Here is a 19,878-nt window from a genome sequence, read left to right on the forward strand (position 1 = left end):
TCTGGTCACCCAACTCAGCTCTCACAAACCGCCCTGCAATAACAAGCTGGCACTCACATGTACAGGTGGAATACAAGTGTCATGAAGACAACCTGTTTCCATTCCAGGTTTCCTAGCAGGGCCTGTGAGTAGGGAGAATAAAAGTAAAAAAGATTTCATTGACAAATAACACCCTTGAGTTCCATTTTCTTTTGAAGAATTAACCGGAACAGGAAAGGGATCGGTTCTGTATATGTGACATTCTCTCCCTCTTTCAATCAGTGCCTTTTGCGATATACATCCGCACCGGGTTTGCCCTCCTTCACCCTGTGATCCACTAGCCGTTCTGCATTGATGTACAGGCCGTCCTCACTAAAAGTCCAAGATACGTTCCAAAAAACCTGGACTTAAGTGAAACAACTTCAAGTGGAGAATTTTTTTCCTGTGGCTGACTTCCATTTGCACAAATTGTTTTCTTGAGTTTTTTGCATGACTTAAGAGCGGGGAATGGGAGAACTTGTAACGCATCAGTTCCTACAAACATCAGTGACTTTCATGCGGAATGGATGTATACCGTGGCAACTTATAACAGGGATGCCCTGTACAGAGTCTGTTTTGCAGCCAGTAACCAGTCTCTGTCTTCCCTTTCCTTCTCTAGGAGTCTGGGCGTTCACTGTTCCAAAGTCCGCTCTCTCACCCTGGATTCCTGGGAGCCAGAGTTACTGAAAGTGAGTGCTGATTTTCAGAGCCAGGAGGCTGAGGAAGTAGGGAGAAGGGAAGCCAGGGGGGTGCTGAGGGTAAGCTGGGAGGAGGCTGCTCTACTCACCTGCTTTGTCCCTCGCTTGGTGTATCGCAGCTAATGTGCGAGCTGGGGAACAGCACCATGAACCAGATTTATGAGGCACAGTGTGAAGAGCTGGGACTTAAGAAGCCCACTGCCGGGAGCTCCAGGTAAGTCGGAGCCCTTCCAGCTCAGTCCGGTTTCGGGATGTCTCCTCACCTCTCTGAATTTGAGGTTCAGGCCAGCAGGGGGCCCGTATATCTTCAGGGAAGTGTGGCAAATGGAGTGGGAGATCAGCTTAGCCCGGCACATGCCAGCTACACATCGTAGCCTGCTGCTGGCTGCCCCAGAGAACAAGCCGTGCTGAGCCGTTCTGCTGTTCTTGGAAACAGGGACGATGTTTAGGTCTTTATGACAGATCTTGTTGCCCTGCTTCCTTCACAGTGCTGGGAGTGAAAATACTTCCATCTGCCCAGCCAGGCTCTGGCCTCTGCCTTCAGCCCCTTTCAGAGAGCTGCCGCTCCAGAGCACAGCCTCCAGACTAGACCTGATGTCACTGGGAGCTGCGGTTGCTCAGCATCTCTGAAAACCAGGCCATATGTTTAGGTGCCTGATGTTTGGCCCCCCACGCTGGAGGATTCTGCCTTTAGTGACATGCCCAAGGCTACAGAGTGAGCCAGTGGCAGAGCTAGGAACAGACCCTCGCCCTCGCCCCCCCCCGGTGTCCTGACTTTCAGTTCCTGGTTCTTCCTGGCCTCAACTCTCCCGTAGTCATTTGTACAACTTGACTAACTCAGGCTGCGCGTGGTCCAACGGCTGGGGAACCAGGCTTAAGGTGCCCCCACTGGGCCCCTGAGCCTGGCAGCATCCCTGCTGTGTCCCACTCTGCCCCTGCCCATGTGCCATCAAGGTTCAACGAGTCACAGTGTGAGAAGAGCCTGGGGTTGCCAGGCCTCCTCGCTGGCAGGTTTAAATGAGCCACGCCCCTTCCCAAGGCAGCGGAGCAAATGCCTTTTCCTGCACTGCCCTTAGGCAAGATAAGGAAGCTTGGATCAAGGTCAAGTATGTGGAGAAGAAGTTCCTCAAGAAGCTGCCTACTGGGGAGGCCCTGGCGGAGAGCGAGAGGAAACCCCGGCGCTGGAGTGTGAAGAAATGCCAGAGGCACAACAGCACCACAAAAGCACCCACGGCGCGAAGGAAGTACCGGCATGAGGCGGGAAATGCATCGCCAGCCCCACTCCCATCTGGTAGGAACCTACTTTCCTATGTCATACGCTACAGCTCTCCTTCCATCCCCACTTGTGTGTATGTGTGTGTGCGCACGTGTGTGCATGGCACACAGTGCTGTCCTCTGCTGTACGTAGACCTGATAAAGTGTCCGTGTCCCTCTCTCCTCCTTGTGGCTGCAGCCTGCAGAGGCTATAAAACCCAATACTACTGCACAAGCACATCCCTCTTCGCACAGCTTACCTAGGGAATTTCCTAACAAGTTGTATCTTTCTAACAAAGCTTCTTCATAGTAGAGGATGGGACCATTCCACTGATGTGACCAGCAGGCTCTTTATTCTGCTTCCTTTATACTACAATGTTTTGTTCTTTCATCAGGTTCAAACCTCTTTTGTTGTTTTTACTCAGCTGGCTCAGAATAGTGTCTGGGGGCAAGGCTGGCCTTACCATGAGGCGAACTGAGGCGGCCACCTCAGGTGCCAGACTGTGGGGGGGGGGCGCCACGAGGACCCAGAGTGTAGAAAATTGTGTCTGCTGCTGGTGTAGCGAGCGGGCATGGGGTCGTCATTTGAGCTCCCCACCTCAGGTGCCAAAATGTTGTGGGCCGGCCATGTCTGGGGGTTACCCACTGCCCAAAATGTCATGGGAGGGTAGTGATTTTACCACATCCTCTATTCCAGCGTTTCCCAAACTACCGGGCCTCAGCGTGCCTGGTGACTGCCGGCAGGGCCGGCCTCAGGCTGATTCGGGCCCCGCGCCCCTGAACCCGGAAGTGCCAGCTGGGTCTCTCCCCCGGTTCTGCCTGGTGCGGGCCCCCCGCGTGTCCTCCCACGCCACCCCCAGAGCGTCCCCGCCGTGCGCGGCTCCTCCTCACCGCCTGTTGCTGCCCCTGTGCGGCGTTGCACGTGGGCGGGGAGGACGCCCGGGCTTGACGTGACGTCACGGCCCGAGATTTTAAAAGTCTTCGGAGGCACGTGGCGGGGCCACGCTGGCTCTGGCAGCCTCCGGCCCCGCAATGTGGAAGGCAGAAGGTAGGGAACGGGCTTGGGCGGAGGTGAGGAGGCGGCAGCGGCGGGTTTGCGCGGAGGAGGAGGAGAAGGGGCTTGGGAGGGGAAGGCACCAAGGGACAGGGTGCAGGAGAGAGAAACAAATGCCAGGGGGCCAAGTGCAGACAAGGATGAAAAGGGCAGGAGGGGAGGTGTCAGTGGGAGGGGGGGACAGGGTTATGCTGGGAGAGGAGAGGAGAGGGGAAGGGCTTTGGGGGCTGGAGGAGGAGGTGCTGGGAGAAGGCTTGAAAGAAGGGCTGGACATGAGAGAGGTGGAGATGGAGCAAGTGATGTGTGAGGGCACAGAGGGGCAGGAGGGGATGGGGCAGAGAGTGCTGAGGGGGTGGGTATCAGGGAAAGAGAGGACAAAGGGGGCAGGGGCAGTAAGGGAAGGGGGAGGCACCAGGAGAGTGCAGGGCTAAGGGAAGGTGCAGGTGCCAGGGGATTCTGGGGTGAGGAGGAGGGGAGAGCTGGCCACCGGAAGCAGCACTGGACGGGGGAATCGGGGCAGGCTGGGGAGATTGGAGGGCCGGTGGAAGCAGGGCTGCCGGGGGGTGCGAGGTTGGGGGCAGGGAGCTGGCTGGGGAAGATGGGGGCGGGGAGAAGAAGCGGCCTCTGGAAGGAGGGGCTGGCCAAGGGAGATTGGGAGGAGAAGTGGACCTGGCTGCCCGGGAGGGGGTTAAGGGAAGTGAGGCTGGCCAGTGGCACAGCGGGGGGAGCAGGGGGGAGGAATGAATCGGTCTGCGGGGAGTGGGACTGACCTGGCCATATGTAGATCTTGGGACGCTGCCCCTGTTCCCCCCTTGCCCCCCGCATGAGTTAGTCCAGCCTGGGGATTCTATTGTCCCCCCACACACACTCCCCCTTGAGTAGTTGCCAACTGGCTGGCTGGTAGACACACTCATGCAGCCTGAGCACATTTACCAGCCAGGCAGTTCGAAACTACAAACTGATACATCTAGTAATAATACAACTTACCTAATGAGAAAATACCAGACATGTTATATGTCTGGTATTTTCTCAGTTTGTTTTTTATGTGTTTATATTTTTGGGCTGCAAAAAGCAGTATTGGAAGAAAAAGGATTCCAACTAAAGTAAAAAGTTTGGGAAACCCTGGTCTAACCAGCTTTCTATCTGTCTTACAGTCCATTTATCCAATCCATATTCCTTAACTTGCTGGCAAGAATATTGTGGGCGACCATATCAAAAGCTTTGCTAAAGCTGGCACTGGGGGTTTTGGGAGGACCAGAAACAACTTATTTGAATATTCATCATTTGATTAATGAATATGCAAATATGCAAATGAACATTACTGGTCCTCCAAAAGTTCGTGAATGGATTTACTGGTCCCCGTGTCAAAAAGTTTGGGAACCCCTCCTCTATTCTCCTTGCTTGTTAACTGGATAGATTTGTCAACTTTCAGGCTCCGCTTATACAAGTACAACTCTGGGTGTGTCTCCCACCACCACCATATTTAACAATCTCTCCTTGCAAACAGCTGCCACTCTGGAGAGGAAATTCCGGCGAGACTCTCTCTTCTGCCCCGATGAGCTGGACTCCCTCTTCTCGTACTTTGACACCGGTGCCGGCTCAGGACCACGCAGTAAGTACAAATATCACAACTCTGCGCTCGGCACGTCTTTGCCTCCCACCACTTCTAGGGCACGTGTATTGCTCCCAGCCGATGGCGAGGTATCTGTCTCACTGCGGACCAAATCACATACACACCGGGGTCAGTGTTTCAAGAGAGAGACGGGGAGTTAACGTGCACAAACCCCAACCCATTGCCCTCTTTACTCCACTGTTTGTGTTTTAATTTCGTTCCAGTCAATCCCAGGCATTTGTATTTTGCTGAATGGGATTTTTTTTCCGCACTCTGTCCCCCCATCCTGTGCATTTCACCAGCTTTTTCAATTTTTTTTAGCAAGTCTTATTGCTATTTTTTTTTTTTTTGCGTGTGTTTGTGACGATTAACTCCCCTCACATTCCGTCCACCTTCCTCTTAGGTGCCAGCCACATCTCTATGCAGCACCCGCTGGCAGCTGGCCCCTGGAGTGGCATTGGTCCCGGTGGGAGCGGTATGCCGTTCCTCCTGGACGGAGGTAAGGTGACGCCCTAGCAGCTAGCAGCAAAAGAGCCCCAAAGATATGACTTGTTCCAACCAAAACTTGGCTGTATTTTTTGCAATCACACCATTGGAACTCAGATAACATTGTGACAGGTACCTTAGAAATACCATAGATGGATAAGTAGATATTCTAGTAAAGCAAAACAGCTGTGGTTTTTTAGGTTCTGATTCAGCAAAGCACACGCTTACTTTAAAAAACAAGCACCACACATCACACCTCAGATACACTCACTCAGGAACCTACCCCTGCAACAAACCCTGTTGCCAACTCTGTCCACACATCTATACAAGCGACAGCATCACAGGACCTAACCACATAAGCCACAACATCAGGGGCTCATACAACTGCACATCCTTTAATGTGACAAATGCCAGCAAGTGCCAGCTATGCCCCTTTGCCATGTGTAGTGGCCAAACTGCACAGTCTCTATGACAAAGGATGAATGGACACAAATCAGACATCAGGAATGGTAACACGCAGAAACCTGTAAGGGACATTTTAACTTGCCTGGTCATGCAATCATGGATTTAAAAGTAGCCATTCTTCTACAGAAGAATTTCACTCACCAATTACAGAGTCTGCAGAGCTGGAATTCATCTACAGATTGACACCGTTATCCCAGGCTTGAATAAAGACATTAACTGGTCGGCGCATTACAAAGCCAGTTTCTCCTGCCTTTAACATCCGCATTTTCACTTCAAAAGCTATGAATGGGAGACAACCAGCCCACTCAATTAGCCTCATTAACACAGTCCTACAATTGACAGCTACTTCTGCTGCTGTTATATATATATATATCTTTGATTTTGTTATTTCTACTCCAGTTCATCTGATGAAGTGGGTTTTGCCCACGAAAGCTCATGGTTCTCTCTATATTTTTTTAGTCCCTAAGATGCCACAGGACTACTCATTATTTTTAAAGTTACAGACTAACACGGCCACCCCTCTGAAACTGCTTAACTTAAAGTACAGGTTCAGTCCTACTGAAATCAATTAAGTACATGCTTTAGTACTTTGCTGAGTCAGGGCTTTAAAGATGTCATAGCAGCTAGCAAGAAAAACTAGTTTGTAGGGAATTCATGGATTCAGAATTTTTAGCTAACCTGCAATGATTCTTTTACTAGAGTGGTTAGCGCTGGACTATTCCCAAGCACTCAGCGCTGGCCTGACATGGCTCCCATTGATGGTAGTGGGAGTTTTACCACTGATTCCGTGAAATGGAATTAATTTAGTGCTGAGTGCTTCTCCTGAGTACATGCCACGGGCCACGTGCTGCTCACTCACCTTGGGGTTAATCTGGAGTAATTCCATTGTCCTCAGTGGAGCTGCTGTTGTTATTGAGAGCGAAATCTAACCCTGAGAGCACAGGGTCCTCATCCCCCATTCATATCTAAGGCGGCCGCTCTCTGCTTCTGCTCATTCATGGAGCCATGCTGAAGCCAAAGAAGCTGCATATGGGCACAGGTGTGTATCCAGTTGCAGAACTGGGGCTTTTCTTGGCCAGAGCCGGTGAATCCTGGCAACGGTTTTCCTCAAACATTGGTTCACACTTGTAACAAAGTAGCCTGCCTGTCTGCATTTACTTTTTTTTTTGTGGTCCACAAAACACCACCAGGATTTCACAGACATTTGTCAAAGCAGCAAATTGGAAACGAAACATTACGGAAGATTCATGGACGGTGACGTTTTAATTCTTTACCCAGGATGCCTGATCCAAAAAGTTATGCTCATTCAGAAAAGGGACAGAAACAGCCTCTGGAGGTCTAATCCAATCAAAGCACTGCAGTGTATTGAGCCAAAACAATCCAGGGATCGAGGATTAATCACTGACATTTTTCAGGCAGTGATTTTGAATAATGAAGAAGTTGGAGGCCTAATCGTGGTCTGTTTGGGAAAAAAGGAAAAGCAGCAAAATTCACCCAATTAAACTAAGAATTCCTTTCCCTTTTTTAGTTGTGGTCCAGGAGTTCACAGGCCTTTGGGTGCCTCTGACAGCTAGGACTCAAACCCGTCTTCAAAGTCACAAGTGAAACGAGTTTGATGATCTCAGTCTTGTGTCTAAGGGTGCAGCGTCCCTATAACAAATGCCATATGACACTATTCATCTTAACTGACAACCTGTGCTGAGGAGAGTGCCAGCAACAGAATATTGTGTGTGTCATGGCAAGATTGATATGCATTGCCTGAGCTGAGTGGAGGATGTTCACTTGCCCCTATCATATCTGGCTCTGCACCAGTGTTCCCTGTAAACTGTGCACTTGGGTGGCCACTCAGGAGAGATTCACATACTGTCCAGCTCATTAGCAGAGAGCGCACATCAAGCTGTTTTATTTCTACTGTGCTGCACTTTGCACATGCCTTGGTGCACATAAAATTTATTCTGCACATTGATGGAAAAATCCACACATGGATGGAAAAGATTAGAAGGAACATTGCTCTGGATGATGCTATTACACTATGACTTTTATGCGTCCATCATTTTTCATACAGGGAAAGGACTTGGGACTTGATCCTGCCAGACACTACATGCCATGTGGGAGGTGCTTAGCAGCTCTTACAGCCTTCCACCATTAGTGTACAAGAAAGTCGCAGTGAATTGACAATCAATCAGCCACCCTTATAAATACTGATTCTTTATGTTAAACAAGTACAAAATCATACCTTACTCTTCAGCAGTGCCTACTAAACCGAAACGATTGACAAAATTGTTCATCAGTCCATGAAAAATATGTGTCACTCCTAAAAACAATTTATTACTAATTTCCCAATGGTATATCAAGATCACTGACAAAAAATAAAAGTGTCTGAAGTCTACAAATTTGGACCAGACTCTGTTGTTACCCCAGAGTAAGTTTGGCAGGATTCCATCTACATCACTGGTTTTTTGATGTTGTAACAGATCAGTGGCGGGGCTTAATGTCTAACACAAAGTGACTTCATTTATAAATTCACCACGATTTATTTTTCCCTTTATTTTTCTTGCAATTGGTTTTTATTGGGTACACTACCAAGTCGGTGTAGAATTTTCTATTGCAAGGGATGTGCAAGATCAGAAGCCTGCTTTTAAACTGGCTGGCACTTTATTCAGAAGGAAAGATTGCTGATGCCGTTGCACAGAAAGGGAAGCCAAGCCAGCAGCAGGACATCATGGAGATGTCTCTGTGTCCTGTTTGCATCTTTAAACAGTGGTTCCAACTGCCAAATCCTGAAATGAGAGGTTGTGGGTTAACTTGGGGGAAATAACTTGGTGATTTGGATCTGAATCCTAAATTCAGTAATCCTCAGCAGTAAATCCTGAAGATTTTGGTTTGGGACCATACTGCTCTGCTAGCAATTCGCAAAGGGTTATAATTAATACCAGCAAATTTTGGACGGGATATTAAGCCTCATAGCTCAGGGCTTCACCCATCTTTGACTATGGGGATGGGACGTAATGTGAGGGGCAGATTAACCCAATCTGTTTTACACCTTCCTCTGATGCTGGCCCCTGAATTAGATGGGCCGCAGATCTGATCCAATCTGGCAGGTCCTATGTTCCTGGAAGGATTCTTCTTTAGTTTGGCCTCAGCTGTAACTGCAGTGGGGACTGGAGCAGAAGCTTCAGAGGGTGCCAGGAGAGCTAGTAACCACGCCAGGCCCTTGGGCAAGTTGTGGGGGGTGCGGGGGGACCTGCTCTGTGCTCCCTGAAGGGGAGGGGCCTTGAGCAGAAGGGATGGGGCCAGGGCAGCCAGCCCTCAATGCCTCCTGGAGCATGCCACGCTGGTCTCCCCGCCATCAGGCCTCACAGCTGCCCGGAGCATGCAAAAGGGCCCAAGCTCTGGGTGTTGCCACTGCCACAGTAGCAGTGGCCAGAAGCATCAGGCCCTTTAGAATTGCCGGGCCCTGGAACAGGGGTTCCCTTTTACCCCCCTGCCGGTGGGCCTGGAGAGCGCTTAATACAGGCAGACTTCAGAGCGCCAAGCCGGCTGGTCTCTCCTTCCTGGCCACAGTCCTTGCGGGATTCACTGGATATTGTTTGGGGGGCTGTGTGCAAGGGGTGCTCAGCTCATGTGTTCACAGGCAAAGTTCTGGGGATTGTCTAGTTGACTCCTGTAAACACAATGGATGGGGTACGGCTCAGTGGGGAGGGTCAGGCTGACTGGCACGATGTGGCCCAGGGCAGCAAGTTTCATTACAAACTTGGGAAAGCGAGTCTTTGCCACTGGCCTGGATTCCTCTGCAGCCTTAAGCAGGCAGCGGGTTCAGAGGGCAAGGGGAGCCTGGCTGGGGTTGTGGTGAGTTTTGAGAAGTGGATGAGGAAGAGGCGAGCCCTTCTCCGGGACCTGCACCTCAGTTCTCACCCCTGCTGCTGCTTTCCCTCCCAGCACTGGCAGGGATGTGCACCTTTTGCAGAGGTAGATTTCCTTCACTCTGACCAGCAGGGGGTGCTAGATCAGATTTTCCTCCCCTCCCCCCCCACCTCAACCCAAGGGAAGTGAAAGGAGAAACCGGTCATGGTACTACTGAATCCTTGTCATGAGATGCTAATGAGATTTGGTGAGGTTGGCAAGTACGGAGCAGCAGGGAGCTGAGCCCGGTGGAATTCCTGAAGGTGTGGGGTGCTCTAATGCAACAAGCCAAAGTTTGCACAGGGTCACGCTGGAGACCTTCCTTCCCAGCCACAGTGCTTGTCCCCTTGGCCATTTCTCAGGCTGCCACTTCTGCAGAAGTGGGTGTTAGGAGCAAAAAGGCTTTGCTAGGGAGGTGCTGTGCATCTTTGCTCAAGTGGCTTCAACTCTTTGCACTTCCATTTCTGTGCTGTGTTTGCCCACCCTGGGATATTTAGCAACCCGAGGGGGAAAGGGTGTTGTGGGGAGTTCTAGGGGAGGGGCATCTCCTGGCAGATGTGAAGCACAATATAAATGAATGGCCCAGAGAGCTGGGAAAGTGACTCCTGCAGGGCGGTGAGAAATCACTTAGGAGGGGGAAGCCAGGGCAGCTAAGGGTAAAAGCAGAGAGTTGTTGTTGCTGGCTTGAGATGCTGCACATCCTGCTGTAAAGCATGCTCTGCTGCTGCTGCTGCTGCTGCTGCTACTTGCCTCCTGTCCACCTCGTGGCCTCCAGGATCCCCTCACGGGCCTTGTGCCAGAAGGAGATGCAGTGGAGAAGGCCGGAGCATCCCACAAATGCAGGGTGGCCCAGGGAGATGGGCGCCGTGCTGCACCACGAGCAGGCTTTGTGGTTTGCCCCCATATTAAAATGATCTCGATTTGTCTTCTGTTGGCCCCGCAGGTCTGAGTAGCGACAGCGGGCTGGGCGGCAGCACAGACGGAAGCACTGACGTCCTGGTGTTTGGCTCGGTGGTGGACAGCGTCACGGAGGAAGGTGAGGGGGGCGCACAGCCGGTGATACTGGAAGGAGTGGTGCAGCAGGCCCGGCGCAGCAGCGCGTGGGCCTCGGGGTCACCTCACTGGCACACGCTGCACGGCATCATGTGAAGGGACTGAAACGCTGGTGTGGGCTCACCACGCAGCATACCTCCATAACAATCCCCGAGGCGGTAGAGATCTCCCTCAGCGTTGCCAAGGGGAGCTGCCAATGTGCAGGGGGACGCACAGCCGGTAGGCCCCTGGGCGAGGTGTAGGAAGGGCCGGCTCCATGCTCCTGGAAGAGGCGAGACCTCGGGCAGGAGGGGCAGGGGTAGGGCAGCCAACCCTCAGCACTGCTCGGAGCGTGGCACTGCCCACCCCAGCTCTTAGAGCGGCGAGGAGTGGCGTTCCTGAGGTGATTTAAAGGGACCAGGGCTTCAGCGGCTGTTGCAGTAGCAGCGGTGGGCCCTTCTGAATCACCAGGCCCCATGGCAACTGCCCCCTTTGCCTCCCTTGTTGGTGGGTCTGCCACTCTGTGTCATGCCTCGGGCCCCAGAGCAGGGAGCAATTCCCACTCTTTATGCCTGGGCTCTCTAGAGGAAGGCCTCACTCCATAGTCCTCCCTCAGGTTTGCCAAAGAATTGCCCATGCATGGCCCGGTGTCTTCCCTGGTTCCTCCATTCATGCCCACTCGGGGCATGATCCCCCTCGTTAAGGATGGCTCCAACACCAGCAGGGGGCGTTAGGAATGGGAAAGGACGAACCCCTCGGCAGAGCTTGGTGGCTGTGCCGCCGGCTCATCTCTCTCTCTCTGTCCCCTCCCAGAGTGCGAAGAGTCGGAGGAGTCCAGCGGTGAGGCGGAGATAGAGCAGGAGGCCTCAGACCTAGAGGACCTCCGGGAGCTGCACCCTGGCCTGCTGATCTACAAGGCAGCGCAGGCCCGGAACCTGCCTGTCATGGCAGAGGCTCTGGCCCACGGTGCCGAGGTGAACTGGGTGAATGATGAAGACGAAAACAAAACGCCCCTGATTCAAGCTGTGATGGGGGTAGGTAGCACTGCAACGCTGACTACACAGACTGGGGGTAGTCGCTGTGCTAGTTCAGCTGGAGCCTATAAAATCATGACTGGTGTGGAAAAAGTGAATAAGGAAAAGTTTACTTATTCCCACAATATAAAACTAGGGGTCACCAAATGAAAGTAATAGCCAGCAGGTTTAAAACAAACAAAAGGAAGTTTTTCTTCACTGAGCACACAGTAAACCTGTGGAACTCCTTGCCAGAGGATGTGGTAAAGACAAGGACTTTAACAGGGTTCAAAAAGGAGCTAGATAGACTCATGGAGGTTAGGTTCATCAATGGCTATTAGCCAAGATGGGTAGGAATGGTGTCTCTAGCCTCTGTTTGTCTGGAAATGGATGACAGGGGAGGGATCACGTGATGATTCCCTGTTCTGTTCACTCCCTCTGGGGCATCTGGCATTGGCCACTGTTGGCAGACAGGACACTGGACTAGATGGACCTTTGGTCTGACCCAGTATGGCCGTTCTTATGTAATGCAGCTGGTGACTGTCTTGGGTCTCAGATGCTGTCTGGTTTGGTGGTGTTAGAGGTTGCTTGTTTGCACTGCCAAAGGCCCAGTGCTGGGACTGCAATCAAAGTGGGTGCCACGAGCCATGTTGGAGGTGCATTGGCAAGAGTGGCAGGTTGGGTCTGTGCTGGGATGGCATGGGGTGCAAAAGTCCAGGTCAACGTGCATTGGCAGAGAGGCCTGCACATCCCCTGTTTGTACTTCATCTGGTCTCAACCCCAGAGCTTGCTGTTTCTAATTAGAATCTCCCCCTCTGAAATGAATCCTTCCCTTTTTGGGGAAGGGATCGGATGAGGATTCATAGTCTAGTTTGATTAGCCAAGAAGCTGCTTTAGGGCTTTTTATTCTTACCTGTCTCTCTCTCCGACTGAAAGGATTATTTGGGGGTTTTCCCTTTCTTGATATGCCTGACATCGCTGGGTCAGCCCCTGGGTGGGGTTCCCATCCTGAATGTTGTGTTGATCCTCCTGAGTCTTCCCTGGCTTTTGTCAGCAATCTGGCAATGCCACAGGGACCCGACAAAGTTCCTTTCTTCCTCTTCTAAACAGGGCTCCTTGATTGCCTGCGAATTCTTACTCCAAAATGGCGCAGACGTTAACCAAAGAGATATCCGGGGCCGGGCTCCTCTGCACCATGCCACATACCTGGGGCACACTGGGTAAGTGTTTGAACACACTCCCAAGACCACAGACTGGGTTGGACGGTAGAGCTCTGGTGGGCTGGGTTTGGGTGAATCAATTACTTGAAAACCATACGTTTTCCTAGCGTCTGGATGACAACCTATTTGGTGTGTTAGGAATAGCAGAGCCCAATTCTCTGGTATAACACACAGCTAGTAAAAATGGAGCCTGAAAGGCTGTCGGTCTGACTCTGATCCCAGTCTTCCCATGGACTTCAGTGGAGTCACTTCTAATTTACACCAGTATAAATGAAAGGAGAAGCAAGTCCGGCACAGGATTTATTTTTATTAGGCTATTTTTTCACCTCTTTCTGCTCTGATTCATAGCTGCTCTCTGCATTTAGTATTATGGTCTGTGTAGGAGCCTTAGTCATGGACCCCAAGGATGCTAGGTGCTGTACAAACACAGAGACAGACCCCACCCCAAATTCTCACCAGTGTCTGCTCCGTTTCCCCCCCTGGGGATTGAGGTGTTCCCCTCCCCATTCTCTGCTGCCATTTCCCAGCTCCCCCGAGTGCACTAGGAGCCTCCCTGGGACACACCCTCGAATGTCAAGGTTTGAATTGAATGTTTGGTCTTGCCAGTGTCTGGATGGCTTTGAAGTTAGGATACCTGCTGTATATCCGTGGGGATCTGCGGATGCGGGTATTTGTGGGTCATTTTTGCGGCTACAGTTGCGGATACAAAATTTTGTATCCACGCAGGGCTCTAGTGCTCATCTCTGCTTCTGAGGGCGCATTCCTTTTGGGGTAAAATTCACCCTGTGCCCAGGGCCAGGCGAGGGCTTGTGCACCATACTGGCCACACCGCATATGAGCTGGTGTCGCCAGCCGCTGGAGCCATCTGAGTGGGTCAGTGGGGTTTGGGCCCCCCCTTCATTCACTGACACTCATGCAAAGATCCACACAGGCCTTACTATAAACAGCCTTTGCTCCTGTGCACTGAGAGAGAGTTCCCCAGTCAGGAGAGGGGAGGGAGAGGGGAGGGAGAGCTTCCCCCATCAGGAGAGCGGAGGGAGAGCTTCCCCCGTCAGGAGAGCGGAGGGAGAGCTTCCCCGGTCAGGAGAGTGGCCTATGCCACAAGACTCACAACATCCTGTTGCTTGGCGGTTGCGGCTCTGGCCTCCTCCTGGGAACCTGCTATTCGGCTCTGACATCTTTCGTTTCCCATTTGCAGCCAGGTCTGCTTGTTCCTAAAGCGAGGCGCCAACCAGCATGCGGTGGACGAGGATGGCCAGGACCCTCTCAGCATTGCAGTCCAGGCAGCCAATGCAGACATCGTCACCTTGTAAGTGTAGCCTACCCTCAGGGATATGCAGTGGCATGGAGTGGGGGAGCTGCATTGCGCCCCCACTTTCCTATGTCCTTGCCCCTCACTGACACTGAGAGCTGGGGCTGGCCACCAGGATCCCACATGCAGGGCTGGTGGCCATGACCCAGGCCCAGCGGCTGGGCGGGATACCATAGGAGAGTCCTGGCAGGACCTGAGGCCAGTGGCTGAGTCCCTGTGCATAGGGCCAGCAGTGGAGCAGGTCCTGGGGCCAGAAGAAATGTCCCTGGTCATCAGCTGGCCCAGCGGCTGGGACATTGGGTTGCAGGGGTGCAGGGTCAGTGGCCAAAACTCTGGGCACCAGGGACATGTGGCCAGGACGCCCAAAATCTGGGGATGCTGCTGCACCCCCCCATACCTGTGCTTCCTGCACCTATGGGGCTGTTGCAGCTGGATCTCGGCCCATCTTTGAGAGCAAGTCCCAGACTAGTCAAGAGAGGATAATAAAACCTCTTCTCTCATTTCCCTTTGCCTCCCTCCAGGCTGCGTCTGGCTCGAATGAACGAGGAAATGCGGGAAGCCGAGGGTCCTTTCGGACAACCAGGTCAATATCCCAGCAACAGCCCCACTGAGCTCCAGTACAGGAAGTGTATACAGGAGTTCATCAGCCTTAACATAGATGAGTGTTAGTGACAACTCCCTACCTGCCTCTCCTTTGTTGTCTTGAGCAGGCTGAATTCCAGGATGCCGTCTGAGCCCCACCTTTGGTGTATATTGGTGTTTCTTGCAGATTGACCTGATTTCTGATGCCTGCGGCAGATAGGCCGAGAGCCACAGAGGAAGGAGAGGGACTTTTCTTGTTAGTGTACAATTCTCATGCTTGACTGGTCAATTTCACACGGGAGGAGATTCAGGGCCTACTACAGATCATGGCTCATGGGTTTGAGTGTGCGGGGAGTACACGCATTTGGGGTAAAATAGAAAAGAAAACCCTTTACCGGCAGAAGAAAACCACCAAGGATACAGCTGCAGGATATGTTTGGAACCTGTTGCATACTTGTAGTGTTATAGATTGGCCATACACTGAATGACTGTATGAATCCCATGGGTTTGGATAGCCTGCCCTTGCTGGAGCGCTCTCTTATCAACGGTGCTCAGCAACTGGAAGTGCTTATTAACAAAAGGGGTGACGGCAAAGCTCGGAAGGTGTCAGATCCAGTTTAAAATGCTAATGCGGGGGCTTCTCATGTCCGGAGGAGGCAAGCTACGGGGCAGACTTCCTCTGCTGCAAAAGGCACGCAGGACAGGTTAGGAAGGAGACATGGTCGCCCACCTTACGTGCTCTCAGGTTTAAACCAGCAACGCTCCCTTTTGTAAGCCACCAGGAGCTAGCCGGTCAAAGCCATAGCTCAGCTGCTTCCTGGAGTTAGGGCGCGACGTGTTTAATGTTCCTGAAGCAGCGAGGCTAATCCTTTGTGGCCAGGAGCGGCTCATTGCTGGCGATGGGCTTTGTGCCAGGGAAGAAAACAAAAATCAGACGCCCGCAGCCTGAGTCGCTCACTCAAGCAGCTGGGTTTTTTTCCTGGTCAGATTTCCTACTTGGCCCCTTTCTGGGAAGGGGATTTCTAGTTGCATGCGTCTCCCTTTAAATGCTGTTGTCCCTTATGCTGATGCATGCGAGCAGGTCCAGGGACTCTGGATTGCTCCATTTCCATTTATTGGCAGGACTATTTTGGGGGTTTTTTCTGGAGCAGGGGACTTGTTTTTACTCAGAACCCCTTTGGATTTTATGGGCTGTGTTTTGGATGAGCTCACAGTGTCTCGGCAGATACCGTGACCATGCGTCATTTCTTGAGAGGGCTTGGAGATCATGTATCCAATTGGAAGCTCAGCCTGGAAAACCATGGAAAGCCTCACTGTGCCCCTTGAGGAGTCCAGCCCCACAGGGCGGTGAGCACCGCAAATGCCATTCAAGTCAATGGGATTTGGGGGCGATCGGTACTTAGCAGGAGAAGTTCAGGATCTTGAAGGATGAAGTTCTTCATCTCAAACACAAGAGGCCAGGAAGACTTCCCAAGGCCCCATTCCCTCTGTTAAGCCAGCAGGAAGACACCATAATATTTTTTCCATCCAATACTTGCCCAAATCCTTTAATAATAAAAGCCCTGCTCTGCATACCTGCTGCTGCCCTTGGGAAGTTATACCATCTGCTGGTTGCTCTCCGCGGGCATATTTCTGCCCTCACATGCAGCACGAGAAGTAGGTTCCACTGAAATCCTGACCACGCCTTCACAGGTAGCACACTAAAGAAACACCACCCGCGTCCTTTAGTGTCCTTTCTCAGCAAAGCGGCAAGATGCTGCTCCTTGGGAAGTCCCAGAGGGTACGTCTAGACTACCGGGTTTTGTTGACAGAAGTTTTGTCGACAGTATCTGTCGACAAAACTTCTGTCGACAAAGAGTGTCCAGACACATTGAGTTCTGTCGACAAAGCAAGCTGCTTTGTCGACAGAACCCTGTAGTCTAGACGCAACCCTACAGGCAATAACACCTTCTGTCGACAGAACTCTGTCGACAGAAGGTGTTATGCCTCGTAAAATGAGGTATACCAGCGTCGACAAAACTGCTGAGTTCTGTCGACGTTATGTCGACAGAACTCAGCGGTAGTGTAGACGCTGGTATAGTTTTGTCAACAAAAGTCTACTTTTGTCGACAAAACTCAGTAGTCTAGACACACCCAATGAGTGTGGCAACTGACTTCACTGGGGCAGAGCACATCCTGAAGGTGTGCCACTCGCTTCCTGTCCTCCCTCAGGGCTTCTTTCCTGTCCACTCCCTTTGAAACCCATGGGATGGTCACTCCCAGAAAGCCAAGATCCTATCACCATTACACCCCTGTAAATCTGTTTTACGCAAGAGTTGTAAATCTGGAATAACCCTACTGAGTTTGCTGGTGTTGCTTCAGCTTGCCCTTAGAGTACCTGCAGCAGACTGTGAACGGCTTCCCTGCCCCACCCCAGTATAAAAACCTATTTTCTCCAACCATTCACTGCTCCCTCACCATCTAAATGTTGTCATGGAGAGCACAGAGATCACACCAGGGCTCTGTACACAGTGTCTTCCTGCCCTGGATCCATGGTGGGGCCCACAGTCAACCTCATGTTGCCTGCACTAGCCCCTTGAATCACACAGCACCTATTTCGGACTCTTTTATGCAATTTATATGAAGGCATTTCTCCCTCTGAACCCATCTCTGAGCATGTGCTGAGGCTAAATCCTGCAGGCTGTGCTCAGGCCATTCTCAGGCAAAAAGCCCATCGACTTCACGAGTAAGGCCCACAGGGTTGTGTACGTTGTAAAGAAATGGGCCAATGTGACCTTTTAAGTACAGAGAATGGACACTGATCTTTAGTCCCTGTCACTCTGGGGGCAACTTCCTGGTGACTGGATTCTGATCTTCGTGTAAATCTGGAGTCACTTCATTTGAAGTCAGCGGAGTGACTCCAGATTGACACCAGTATAAACCATGTCTGAAGGAGCTAGAAGTGCGCATGGGATCGCAGAGGTGGCCTGCTGTGGGGTGGGAACTTTTCCCTTTGATTTGCACTTACAATGCCCCCCCTTAACGTTCTTGCTTTCTTTTAAGGGGGGTGCTGAAAGCTATCAGGTTCCACCTAGCACTTCTCCACTGCCCTCGGCCACTTCAGCTTCAGAGCTTTAAGCACAGACCCACTAAGGGCAGATGCCATCTGCTCTCATGGTGCCTGGCCTAGTGACCTTTCATTTCTCTGCACTGGACTCCATCACCTCCTCTCCTGTCCAAATCACTTTATGTGTAAATAGCCTCTGCCTTAAAACAGACTGGTCCCTTCTAGTGTATCATCCTCTGACACATCCTATTGAGTTACAGCATGGCTGTGTCTACACTGCAGGCTTTTTGCGCAAGTAAATTTACAGTAAAGCGTCGGAAAACAGGACTTCTTGCGAGAGAGTTATTCCTCTCTCCACGAGGAATAAGCCCTCTTGCACAAGAGCTCTTCCACAAGAAGGCAGTGTAGACAGGCAACAGGGGTTTCTTGAGCAAGAAAGCCCTAAGGCTAAAATGGCCATCAGAGCTTTCTTGCGCAAGAGAGCGTCCACACTGCCATGGACGTTCTTGTGCAAAAGCACATCTCTTCCACAAAAGCACATGGCAGTGTGGACGCACTCTTGTGGAAGACTTTTTGCATACGAACTCTTGCGTAAAACAGTTCTTGCGCAAGAAGCCCGAAGTGTAGACATAGCCCGTGAGTCTGCTCCTAGTGAGGCCAATGGGAATTTTGCTGTTGACTTCGGTGTGAGTAAGATCAGAAACCCGTTGAGCAAAACTCGGGACTCATAACTCCTTGGTGTGAAATTTTCAGTGTGATGGTGTTGCCATCTGGGCAGAGCTGTGATGGCATAAGAAGCTACCCACCAGTGAAATGCCCTTGCCTTCCTCGATTTACAGTGAAACTGTTACATATACGTAGACATGCTCTGTCCTCAGTCCAGCAACACAGTTATCCACATGCTTAACGCCTGTGGGAATCCTCGTGTGCTTAGACTTCTGTGCTTTTCTGGACTGTGCTCAGAGTGCTCAGGACTAAGCAGGATTCAACCAATGTGCAGCTGAAAGTCTGCTGTGTATCTTGGCTTAGGAAATAGGAGGCGCCTCTGTAATTAAAACTTGTAGATTATCCCATTTTATACAGAAAGGCTAATCTGCACAGTTTAGACATTTGTCAGCCCGGAAGTGGTCTCTTTCAAGCCACATCCTCCTTTAGAAAAAGACAATATTGAATTAAAACTAGAAAATGTCAGGACACTCCAGAATCTCGGAAACGGGGGAAAAAACCCACCCTGGTTGATCATTAAACCTGCTATTCTGCATTAATGAATCCCAGCATGGTGGTTGCTGGAAATGTTTTTCTTATGCCGCCTGTTAATTGGCTCCAGTTCACTTTTTGACTCTTAAGAGGAGTTAGAAATGTGGCTGGTCCTTTCTCTAAATCAGTGAGAACTGACGACGTGGCTTCCACTTCAGGCCATTTTATTTCACAGTCAGCAATAGGGACACATGACAATACAAAACAACTGTGTACAGTTTGGCACATACAAGCTTGGAACCACTCACTGCCCCAGTAAACATGGTTAAAGAATATGTAAATACTGACACTAAAGACAGTATGTCTGGCAAGACAATTGATCTATTTAAAATGGATTGGTACTTTATTTAGAGTCAATGTATAAAGCAACTTTGTGCACTTTTCCTACTTACAGTATTGGGGTTTTTTATGTTCTTTTGTTATGGATTTTGTGCTGTCTTTTTTAATTGGTGAAAATGTTAAGTATTTAATTTATTATTGAGATGCCCAGAGGACTAGTGCAATTTTTCAATACAGTTTGGCTGTATTTAATGTCAGGATTTTTTTGGTAACGTTGTTAGGGTATATTTTTTTAAACTTGACTTTTCCCCCCTTTCTCCCCACTTGCCTTTCTTTTTGTCTTCTCTTTTTTTTTCTTGTAACATAGATTGCAAGGCATCCGATGCCTCACAGCTTGAGATATGGTAGACCATTTAGCAAATCCCGCAGTTTCTAAAACAAAATGGTTTTCTCCAGGAAAAATACATGCCTAAGAGGCATTTTTCAATGTTTCCTATGTCTATTTTATTTTTTTGGAATGAGAAATGTGTGCGCACGCATGTTTTGGGGTGTGGGAGGGAGGGATTCTTGGGGAAATTGTACATAAAGTTTGTTTTCAGCAAAGCAAAGGACCAGTAAGGCTACAGAGAAGTCTAGACATAAAGTCA

The 19,878-nt window shown here is 50.7% G+C and overlaps 1 protein-coding gene across 1 annotated transcript in view; it reads left to right on the top strand.

Moving 5' to 3' along the window:
- The window catches only part of ACAP3 (ArfGAP with coiled-coil, ankyrin repeat and PH domains 3), a 218,547-nt gene that overhangs the window by 184,031 nt on the left and 14,638 nt on the right, over positions 1–19,878 (top strand). The window contains 10 exon segments of the mRNA XM_089773021.1: positions 638–707; positions 836–930; positions 1,793–2,007; positions 4,532–4,636; positions 5,040–5,135; positions 10,434–10,526; positions 11,336–11,556; positions 12,646–12,755; positions 13,954–14,064; positions 14,589–14,650. Coding sequence (XP_089629147.1) covers positions 638–707; positions 836–930; positions 1,793–2,007; positions 4,532–4,636; positions 5,040–5,135; positions 10,434–10,526; positions 11,336–11,556; positions 12,646–12,755; positions 13,954–14,064; positions 14,589–14,650 — 1,178 coding nt within the window.

This window comes from Pelodiscus sinensis, chromosome 24, assembly GCF_052426305.1.
Source record: "Pelodiscus sinensis isolate ZL-2025 chromosome 24, ASM5242630v1, whole genome shotgun sequence".
Taxonomy (NCBI): Eukaryota; Metazoa; Chordata; order Testudines; family Trionychidae; genus Pelodiscus; species Pelodiscus sinensis.